This window comes from Octodon degus, unplaced genomic scaffold (assembly GCF_000260255.1).
Source record: "Octodon degus isolate 3935 unplaced genomic scaffold, OctDeg1.0 scaffold00176, whole genome shotgun sequence".
NCBI lineage: Eukaryota > Metazoa > Chordata > Mammalia > Rodentia > Octodontidae > Octodon > Octodon degus.
In genome coordinates, this window is record NW_004524752.1 from 2108232 (window position 1) to 2120500 (window position 12269).

General features: G+C 34.3%; 1 protein-coding gene across 1 annotated transcript in view; it reads right to left on the bottom strand.

The window, feature by feature from the left end:
• The window catches only part of Xpr1 (xenotropic and polytropic retrovirus receptor 1), a 192771-nt gene that overhangs the window by 86149 nt on the left and 94353 nt on the right, over positions 1 to 12269 (bottom strand). Inside the window, exon 3 of the mRNA XM_004643431.3 lies at positions 7157 to 7258. Coding sequence (XP_004643488.1) covers positions 7157 to 7258 — 102 coding nt within the window. The remainder of the gene's footprint in view (positions 1 to 7156; positions 7259 to 12269) is intronic.

Below are 12269 nucleotides of genomic sequence, written 5' to 3' on the forward strand. Positions count from 1 at the left end.
CTAGGCAAAGCTATGGTATTTGGGAGTCAGTTAGGTATATTAAATAAATCCATTTTAAATTTATGATATTTTTAGTTTACAATGGGTTCCTGAAAAGTAACTTTGATATAGGCTGTACATGTTCTATGAAAATGTCAACCATAGGAAGTAGGCTCAATTCACATTTGTTGAATAAATGAGTAATAAGTTCTTTCAGGTAATCGACATTCCCACATAAAAATGGAGGAGAAACTAGAATTTCAGGTATATTTTTCTACTTTGTTTAAATTAGTGATTCTCTTCCTTAAGGAGATAACTATTTAGAGGAACACATAAAACTTTCTGAGTAGAGGTAGGGAAGTAGCATATTTAACTTGAAAGGATCATATTTACTAATACTACAGTTATATTATATACTTCTAAAGTCTTAACAAGGGGGCCAGGGAGATGGCTCAGTGGAATAAGCGCTTCCCTGGCAAGCGCAAGGGCCTGAGCTCAATCCTTGGTTCCGTCAAAAATTAAAAAAAAAACAAAAAAAAAATAAAATAAAATAAGTCTTAATGAGACAAGAAACATTGCATTTTGAACAAGTGTCCAAATCTATTTTGGAATGAATCCTCAATTTTCTAGACTCAGATTACCAGAAAGTTCATATATATCTGCAATTACATAGATCTGGGAAAAAGCTGTATACGTATAAAGAAGCATACTTTGATCTATGAATGAAGATCTATCAATATTCTTACAAAAATAAAAAATTCTAATGAAAATAGCCTACTTTTAAAATAAACTTCAGTTTCTAATGATAGTAAAACAAGTGACCATGAATAAAAAAAAGACTATTTTAATAACATACTTCAGTGTCAGAAACTTCTTACAATACATCTGACAAAAATTTCCAATGATTCAAGAACTTTCAAAGTACCCACGTATTCCTCAAAGAGCTAAAGAAACTCTTTTTATTTATTTATTTACTTATTTGTGTGTGTGTGTGTGTGTGTGTGTGGACAGCTAAGCCCACCAGGGGGCGGGACTGGCTGGCATGTGGTGCTGGGGGATTGAACCGCGGTCCCTGTGCTTTGCTAAGCTTGTTCTAAGTAGGTGCTTTAGACCACTGACCCATCTCACCAGCCCTAAACTCTTAAGATCATTTTTTCCCCATCTATTGCTTACTTTCAGAAAAAAGGTATTTCAGAAGTACCAACTATTTGTAGAACAGCAAAGCTATTAATTATACTGTTATGTAATTGAATAATTCTTTAGAAGACAGTCTGAAAATATTTTTATTATTTCTTTACCTGTCTTTTTATTATCAGCTTGTGGATTTCAATTTATGAACCTCACTGTTCTTTGAAATATAAAGTTTAAGTTTATAAGACTTTTGAATCATCACAGATGATTCAAGATAGGTAATCCCATTACATTATGTACAAATTTTACAGTGCTTTCATCTGAAAATTCTTACCACTAAAAACTGTACTAATACAGTTTCAAATACTAATGGGACTTCTAGCTCACTTATTAATAATGCTTCTACTACAAAGGATCTCCTGTTTTTCAAAATTCCTCTCTTCTCCCAAGGTCCTCAAATACTAAAAGATTTCATCTATAAAGTTAAATAAATGCCAATTTTTTTATTAGCCAAGAGCTTATAACAAAAGACAAGCAATAAAATAACTTACATCTGATTATATAAACACTGAAAATAGCTTCTGACTCCTAACAATTGCAATCCTAGAGCACTGGGATTCAATTTGCTCATTTTACAAGAAAGTACATGGAGGTCTGGAAAGATTAAATAGTAAACATTTAAAAAACAAAAGGCTTGGGCTGGTGAGATGGCTCAGTGGTCTAAAGCACCTACTTAGAACAAACAAAGCTAAGCAGGGACAGCGGTTCAATCCCCCAGCACCACATGCCAGCCAGCCCTGCCCCCTGGTGGGCTGAGCTGGCCACACACACAAAATAAATAAATAAATAAATAAATAAATAAATAAATAAAATCTTTTTTAAAAAAAGGCTTATACTGCAACTATCAGATAACAGAATTGGTATTTTCATTCTGCTTTGTTTGGCTATTTTTGGTATGATGAGATATAGCCAATAAAACAATTTGTTTTGGGGCATTTAAAGGTTTCAGTCAAGAATGTGTGTAACTCAGCCAGGTGTGGTGTTTTATGGCTGTAATCCCAGTACTGGGGAAGCTGAGGCAGGAGAGTTGCCATGAGTTTGAGGCCAGGCTGGGCTACAAAGTGAGTTTAAAGCCAGCCTGCACTGTGAGAGCTTGTCTTAAAAAAATGCCTAAGTAAATAGTATGTAACTTAAAAACTATTATTACCTATCTTAATTTGTAGCATGTAAATATGTGGAAGTTTAATAAGCTTAACTCACCCCTGTATTATTTAGTTTTGAATATGTCCTAGTGCGTGAGGATTGTAGTCTATAAGACAATACTGTGGAGAAGGTAGCCAAATAAAGAAAGAAATGATACTATTTAGAGCAAGTGACAAATTCTATTTCTGTCAATCATGTCTTCATATTACCTATCACTTCTTGACCTTACAAAAAGTCAGTCTGCAGTCTATCAATTTGTACCTACTCTGGGTGACTTCAAGACATGCCCCAGTGGCCCTGCCAATAGACAAGCAGAAGGCACTAAATCAGCACTCAAATTTTTATTTTTATTTATTTTTATTTTTTTTAATTTGTGTGTGTGTGTGTGTGTGTGTGTGTGGCCAGCTCAGCCCACCAAGGGGCGGGGCTGGCTGGCATGTGGTGCTGGGGGCTTGAACCGCGGTCCCTGTGCTTTGCTAAGCTTGTTCTAAGTAGGTGCTTTAGACCACTGAGCCATCTCACCAGCCCCAGCACTCAAATTTTTAATAGGTAGCCTACAATTATTTTTCAGAAGTAGCCTTGTTTAATGTACCATTTTTCAAACTGAGCATCATAACCTGATATGGGGGTCATGATATCAATATATCATAATCAGCATTTTAAAAACGCAAACATAAATTAAGAAGTATAAAAATGGAATATAAATAGTAATAAGTCAGTCAAATCATTTAAGTATGTTATATATTCACACACGTTTATATAAACATACATAAGACCTGCATAACTCGATATATATGCTGGATGATAGTACAGATATCTATCTATCTATCTATCTATCTATCTATCTATCTATCTATCTATAATATATATCTATAGATATATAATATCTATCTATCTACCTATATCTATATTTAATGTATTTAGTACAAGGTCTACAGGGTCTCACTACATAGATCAGACTCGTAGTGATTCTCCTGTTTTCAGCCTCCCAAGCTCTGGGATTACAGGCACCTCCCCTACCCCCAGTCGAAATCACTGTCTCAGTGTGATCGAACCCCAGTCGCTGTGCTCTGCCTAGATAGGTGCTTTAGTCCACTGAGCTATCTTGCCGGCCCTTACAGATATATTTTTCTTTATAACTCAAAATGTAAAAATCTACTGTAACTCAAAATATAACAATTATATATTGCCAAGAGTAATTTTTTTCATAAACCAAGAAGCATTATTTACTCTTTATGATGTACCACCCCTTTAAAATTGGGATGATGAGACTTTCCAAAAACCATCACAATGAAAAGAAATACTACTGAACTTGATCTTACATTTCTTTTTTATCTTACACATTTTTCATTTATAGCCTCAGCTCAAGAGCTAATAGCCTTTAATCCAAATATGCTTTCTAATGCAAATATCTTCTTTCATTCTTTTCCTCCTCCTCCTCCAAAGTTTGCTTTTTTTTCTGAATACATTGCTAGTTTTTCATTAACCTTTCACATCTTAATTGTGGAAATTATCTTCGTCCTTGGATATTGCAATTTCTTCTGCACAATTTTCCCTTGTAGAAAATCTATCCATTTGCAAGACGTCAAGTAATATTTTTATTTTGTCTCTGGCTTCTAGGTGCTTCTAAACTAGTGTAAAAGGCATGTATTTATGCCTTTTCTTAGGAGAAGGAGGGGGAGAATATAGCCTAAAAATATGCTTATTTATAGTTTGAAGGGAATGACCTGCTAAGGAAGACTAAACTAATAAAAAGGGAATTTAAGTATGTTTATTCAATTATTCTCACTGCAATCATTCAGACTTATACTGAAGTGAAGTCTCCAAGAGTTGAGATTCATTCGGTAATTGTAGAGATTTGCCACAAAATGGAAAGGGATATCATTTCTGCAAAGATAGAAAAATCCAGATGTGGTAGTCCACACTTGTAATCCCAGCTACTCATGAGGTTGAAGCAGACAATCAGGTTAGCATAGGCAACTTAATAGCACCCTGTCTTTAAAAAAAAAAAAGACTGGAAGAAAATGAGGATAAGAATATCTATAAATTTTGGGGAACTGATAGCCTTTATTTTTATTTATAAAGTAGAGAGTATAATGAGTGTGATGATGACAGTATGTTAACAGCTGGGAAAAGGAGTTGGGAAGGGCAGCTCAATAGTAAAGCATCTGTCTCACATGTATGAAGTCCAGGACTGCCAAATAAGAAAAAAACAAGGCAAATCATGAGAATGGTATAAGGCTTATAAACGTACTCTGGATCATGGAAATGAGCACTGCTTAGGGACCATAGGCAGTTTTAAAGACATAGTTGAGGGTGCAACAGCAAGTTTACAGGGGTTCTAATTACTCTGCTATTGTCCTACAGTCCTGGGAGCAGGCATGAAGATGGTAAAGGCTGGAATGTTTGAATTTGGCTAGTCAGAAGCAATATAAAGGGATGAAAAGTACAGAGGGCACAATGTTTAAAATGACTGATAAGGAGTTCTGGAAGGAACATGATCTACTACAATAAAATGCAGGAGTTGAGGAACTTGAGCTCTATAAAATGGAAAAACATATGCTAAAGAATAGGGCAATAAAAAGCTTAACAGCTGGGATATATGGTCACAGATTCTTATAGTAGGATTTAATATTTTTAAAGGAGAGTAATTTTGGATGATGAGTATGGCCATGGAAGTATCTGACCAAAGTAGAGTGGAATTATAAATAGGTTCTTCCTAGTTGGGTATGGTGGCTCATACTATAATCCAGCACTCAAAAGGCTGAGCAAGGAGGATTGTCACAATTTTGAGGCCAGCCTGGTCTATATAGTGAGTTTAAGGCGAGCCTGGACTGCATTTTATCCATTGCGTAACAAGATCTTGTCTCAAAAAAAAAAAAAAAAAAAAAAAATTAAGGGTTATAAAAAAAATTAGCAGACATTGGGACTGATAGACAAGTCTAAATTTTCAATGCGTAAGCAAGGAGTCAATAAATTGATAAGAAAATACACAGGAATGACAGAGAGTAGAATGCTCTAAAAATACTTGAAGACCAAATTTTACATGCAATTCTTAGAAATAATGATTTAGAACAATAACAATCATTAAAACAATGTTGTGCTTAACTACCCATCTTTTGGCAGTCCTTTTTACTGCCTCATCTTACCTCTCTCCATCCCCATTTCCCATCTCCTACTATACCATAAAAAAGAAAACTCAGCCTCCATGAGGCGGGTTATGTGTGTGTGGGGCATTGTTGAAGAATACCTGAGCAAGATGCTCCCAGAAGTTGTAGACAAGCTAGAAAGAAATATTCGCCCTCTGAATAAGAAACTACTAATGTCATGAAATTTCATCCTTAGTAACCCATACTGGTAGGTGGTTTATGACTATGCTAACATTAAGATAAGAGTATTTTCAAAGCGTTGGTCAAGGGATGAGGTATATGCTCAATAATCACATCTGATAGAAAATTAAAATCTTATCTAACTTAATAAAAGCTTAGCATGAATATAATTGATAGTAAATATGAAAAGAAAAATAGAGAATACTTTATATTTATAAATGAAATAAAGTTAAGAGTAAAAATTTTATCCATTGCTATAATCTGAACATGCTTTGTATCCTCTAAAACTCATGTAGCACATTGATTTCTATTACTGATTACGGTTTGTCAAACCTATGTTGAGGATTCCACTGTAACATATTCAAAGGATAGAAATTCAATCCAATGATGGTTTTTAGAGCAGGGAATACCGGGAGGTGTTTAGAATTAAACAAGGGAGCCACCATGACTTAATAACTCTAGTGGATTTGTAAAAAGAAGGAGATATCAAAAGACATACACACTACACATGCATCTCTTTCTATGTGATGCTCTCTGCTGCCTCTGAACCATACCAGCAAAAAGAGATCATCAACAGATGGGATCTCATGAACTTGAGCCTCTACAAAATGGTGAGCCAAAATAAACTACTTTTCTTGAAAAGTTACCCAGCCTATGGCATTGAGGTTTCCAGCAACAGAAAATGACTAAGAAATTCATTATTGTTCAGTAAATGGATTCATTACATTTAATAGGTATACCAGCTATTAGAGTATAAATTTAGCAATCTGACAGGGATTACATGTAAGGATTTTTCAGAACTTGGATAAAGTGTTCTTCTGAATCTAACTTACTTTGTTCTGATTCTGTACTCATTAAATCACTTGATTTTTCCTAGGTTTCAAAGGAATTATGATGGTTAAGGCAGTGCTCTAGAGCAAAGGTCTCAACATTTTTCCTTAAAAAGACACTGTTTTGGGCTGGGGAGATGGCTCAGTAGAATAAGCGCTTCCCTGGCAAGCGCAAGGATCTGAGTTCAATCCCCAGTTCCGCAAAAAAAGAAGAAGAAGGAAAAAAAAAAAAAAGACACTGTTTTACTAATCTATATTATGTATATTACAACATACATACATAAAATATTTTAAATGGTCACACGTAAATAAACAAGTTCTAGTATGTTCTTTTCATACTCCAATACAATATTGTAGATGCCTCTTTTGACAGTTAAAAGGCATAGATCTAACATAAATTATAATCTGGAACTATGTAAAACAGCTTTACGAAAAATGGTAAGATCAAATTTTGATTCTTGAAAAATTGAAATCCTTAAAATCCCAAGGCAGTATGACAATGACCACATAAAGCTTCAACATTTAGTTACCAGACAAGTTCCTATATGCACTAAACAAAATACTCATTTAGTGAAGAAAATGAAAACCACGCCTCAATCAAGCAACACTGATCAGAAGTTTAAACGACATTATGGAGTTTCTTTCACTTGAAGTGTGAATTATCTCTGGTGACCACTCACTCACCTGAATAAAATGTGTTGATTTTGGCAAGTTCCTTTTCACAGGTTTGGAAAAATTTTTCTTCAAATTTGGCAAAATACCTCTTTACTGTGTCCTCATCTGTAACTGAAAGGCAAGAAAAATAATATTTAACGTCAGAAGGCCAACAGTAATATAAAAATTACTTCCTTACTCTTCAAAATGACAACTTACACATTAATTTCTCTAAAGAAAAAAGAATTGTGAATTATATAAGGATGACACTAAATCAAAGTTCTCTTCGGAGGAACTCAACCCTTTAGTTGAATGATATTCTCTAAAGCTCTGCTATTACGAAACTTAGAATGCTGGAGAAAAGAAGTGTTCTAAGACCAGTGGAGGAAGAAACTGCTGTAGATAGAGGTAATCAAAGAAAATTCAAGGTCTTAGGAGTTGAGCCAAGTAGGGTTCACTCAAAAACAAATTAAATATTTTAAGGAAAGAAAAAAAAGCCCATAAAATTAAAGATAAAATACCTGAATGTGTAGCATGTTTCTAGGAAAATAAGTTGCTTTTATTTTATGCTAAATTTCTACCTACCATTTTTACACTGGGTATATCCAACAGAGAAAGCAGTGTGGACTGATAAGTATAAATCAAATACATCAACGTTTCAGGAGTTTGATAGGAAACAAAAATAAGTTTAGCAAGTGGATGACTGAAAGTGTCGTGATAAATGGTAGCAACAACTGTGTGATAGGTAGTAACATAAATTTTTGGCAAATTGGATAGCATTTGTCTGTCCAGTTGCTGCCGTGTGATAATATGGGCCCAGTCTGTCATACTTCAGGAGATGCCATAAATCCAGATATTTTAAAAACATTGTATGGGCCAATCAATATATTTCTACATACTATATTTTGTGAATTTTGTTTTATCACCTGTATCAATCTACTAAAGTCCAAAAGCAAAGAATGCACGTACCTTTAGGATCCCCAAAATCAAAAGAATACATTTTGCTCTAGGTGAAATTTGACTAGATTCTCCAGATGCCAACCACAATACAGAACTATTACAGATATTTGTGTATCTCTTACTCACTGAAATGTGTAGAAAAAGTATTGTGCCCCTTCTGTAACTCAGACCTCCCAAATCTTACTGCAACCCCAGAAACCCTTAAGTAATCACCTAAGATAAGAAAAATGTATTTCCTTCAGCAATATGTAAAACACTCATACATACAAATTCACAGCATGAGAACTGTTTTTCACAAAGCTTAAAATAAAGTTCTAAAAAGAATGTCAAATCTATTCAATTAATTTGAATAACATAAAAAACAGCATGGCACAAAATTTTTATTTATATATGGTTACTTCTCTATTTATATGCTTTGGATGTAAGCACATAATGCAGGCTATTCTATTGATTTTAAAGGGAAAATAAAGGGATGACCACTTTAAGTTTCTCATGAAAACCTAGTAACTTAGGCATAATAAAGGATATAACTGCACAAGGTCAATGAGAATTACTTTTTCAAAGCATTAAGCAGGCCTCAGCTTTTTAAAGAAAAGTTGACCTTGAGTTAAGGAAGCTCCATGGTAACAGAGGCTGCACTTCTAATGGCATCTATCTACAGCTGATTTAAAATAAGAAGAGTTAAGATTATTTTCCTTAATTACTATTAAGATAGAAATTCACAAGGAAAACATGGGTTTAGTCATATTTATACTTATTCCATATTAACATACAATTTTCACTAATACAGAGACAAAATTATTCAGAAGAGGTTATTTAAAATAGTTTCTGCTCATAATTTTAAAATAAAGATTTATATAGTTAGGGTTAGGTTTAAACTATATAAAATATTACCAAGACCTTAAAAATAAAAACATCCAGGTTTCTGAGAAACTAAAACATACACAATAATATTGTGCATTAAAGCAAGAGCACTCTATAGCAACTCAATCTTCTATGAATTCTTCACTTTTTTATTTTAAACAGAAAAAAATAATAAAATAGTTTCAAAACAGGTTAGTAGGAGAGTTACAATTATTAGTATATCACATATTGTCATCTTCGTAGCAATTATGCAGAGTACAAAACATAGGCATGTCATCTTGTCCAAACTGCTTTACCTAAAATGCCAGCTGTCTGCATTTTCTAACAAGTCAGAGGAAGTTAGAGTAAGGTTACAGCAACGCTGACAAGTAATAGCTAACCAAGAAAAGGTGTGTGTGGGGGGAGCCTATAAACAAAATAATGAAAGGTAGTGTTCTTCTACTCTCAGATTTTAATTTTGAAAAAATCTTCTTATTTATTTATTTATTTATTTATTTGGTACAGGGTCTCACTATACAGCTAAGACTTGTAGGGCTCCTCCTGTCTCAGCCTCCCCAGTGCTAGGATTACAGGTGTGTGCCACCACGCCCAATTTTGGGGGCGAGCAAAGCATGTGGTACTGGGGTCAAACGCGGGTCCTTGTGCTTGCCAGGCTTAGACTGCCAAGCTGTCTCCCCAACCCATGTTCAGATTTTTAAAAAACCTAGTAACATACTAAAACTGAAGTACACTCTTAGGAAAGGAATTAGAAAAATAGAAAACACAGTCAGAAAATAGGTTTGCATATACTGTCTATAGAAATTTAGATTATACTGAGGACTTCAAATCAGTGAGAAAAAAGTGCACGATACCTGAAAAAGTTCCTTCTTAAACATAATAACCATACAGAGAGCAATATCACAAAATGAAATGTTTCCATTCTAAAAAGAAAAATAAGACAGGGAAAATACACATCTGTAATACCTACAGGATTCATATGCAAAATACTTTAGAAAATTCTTACAAATCAATATCAAAATGTACTTAATGCCATATGAAAAATGGGCAATTTAGAGCAACTCAGAAAAAAATAATGAATATTCAACAAAGAAATGAAAAAAAGATGTTCAACATCCAGATGTCATATAAATACAACTTTTGAAAAAGAAATATAACTTTTAAACCATCCAACTGGAAACAATCTTAAAACAGTGATATAATTTTGGCAATGAGAAGGGTAAATGAACACTTGCCTCTTGCCAACATATATGTGAATTTGTAAAATCTTTTACCAAAGCAATTTGGCAGCAGCTATCAAAATTTTTTAGTATGTTCAATTCCACTTGCAGAAAATACATTCTACACGAATCAATGTACTTTTTTTTTTTTTTTTTTTGCGGTACTAGGGATTGAACTCAGGGCCCTGCGCTTGCCAGGCAAGCACTTATTCTACTGAGCCATCTCCCCAGCCCCTATTTTTTTGCTTTTTTTTTTTTTTTTGCGTGTACTTTCAAACATGTTCACATCTCATTATTTTAAAGTGGGATAAAGAAATCAATGTTTAATAAAGGGGGATGGTTAAATAACATTATATATCACCATAGTAATTATAAGTCATTTTTTAAAGTGGTATGAATACTACATTCTGGCATGTATGACAAATTTCTAAGCTATACTGTTCAGGGAAAAAAATTAACAATATATGCAGCATGATCCCATTTATGAAAAATATGTACATAAATTAACATTCATTTATACATTCATAGAAAGAAAAATGGAAAGAGGCATTCTAAAATGTTAATCGTGGTTACTGCCTTTGAAACAGAAGGATGAAAGACATTGTCATAATTTACTATCTATAATGACTATACTACTTGAATCCATTAAAAGTTCATGAAATAGAGAAAAAATATATATAATATAATAAAGAGTATTTTTTATGTATTTAGTACAGGGTCTATAGGGTCTCACTATACAGATTGGACTTGTAATGATCCTGTTTTCAGCCTCCCATGCGCTGGGATTATAGGCATGCACCACCACGCTCAGTCTCAATCACTGTCTCAGTGGCCATGTGTGCGGGGCCAGCATGGCATGCTGGAGGATTGAACCCCTGGCCCCTGTGTCTTCCTAAGTAGGCACTTTAATCCGCTGAGGGATCTGGCCAGCCCTAAAAGGTATTATTAATTGGAAGAGAAACTGCACTTCTAAACCTTCACAGTATACATAGTAAAATCTAACCAGCATAGCTAGTTGAAAAGACTGAACTTATAGGTACAGTATGATTAAGCCTTTCACTTTAGTTATGGGAAGTTGGTATAACGCTGATTTACAGAACATCAATTTCTATTACAATATCCATCCTATAATCTACTTCCTAGGTAATGTAGGAACCAGTAACTCTGAAATGGAGAACCAGAGAATTCAGGGTTCATTATCAATTAGTCTAATTCTCTTATTTTGTAGGTGAAGAAAGCAAAGTGTGCAGAGTCTATATACAACATGAATTATTTCCTCCTCCATTGAACAAGTTTCATGGAAAAATCATGGTATTTTCTCATTACAAGAGAAAAGTCTTTTTTGTTTTGAGACAGTCTCACTATGCAATCCAGGCTGGCCTTCAACTCATGTAGTGTAGGCTGGTCTTGAACTTGTGGCAATCCTCTTGTCTCAGGCTCCCACATGCTGGGATTACAGGTGATAACCATTGCCTGGGTATGAGGGAAGTTTTTACAGGCTATCCCTGGAAGTAGCATGTACACAAATCTATAATGCACACATTTATTGGTGGAAAATCTAAAACATGGATACTAAAATAAAAATGTAAGCTAGTCTCCATCTTATCCAAAAACCATGCTTTGTAATACCTATTTCCTGTTAATAAAAAAAAAGAGAAAAGTCTCCACATATTAACTATATGATCACTCACTCTCACAGGAGTACTACCCACTGAACAGTGCTCTCCTCCAAATTCCAATGTTGAAACCCTAAATCTCAGTGCAACTTAATTTAACAATAAGGCCTTTAAAGAGCTAAAGTTAAGCCAGGCCTTCAAGTAGTGCCTTCATCCAGTAAGTGTCCTTGTAGGAAGAGAAAGAGATGAGAGATCTTCCTTGTTCTCCAATTACATACAAAGGAAAAGCCATGTAGGACAAAGTCTGCAGGCAAAGAGGCCTCACTAAAAACCAACCCTTTCTAGCACCTTGATAATGGACTGTAAGCCCCCAAAATCATGAGAAAATATTTTTTCCCTTTAAACTGTAGTCTGTGGTATTCTGCTATGCATCCTGAGAAGATTAATAAAATAGGTCCTAAATGCAGTAATCACTGACAATAACAT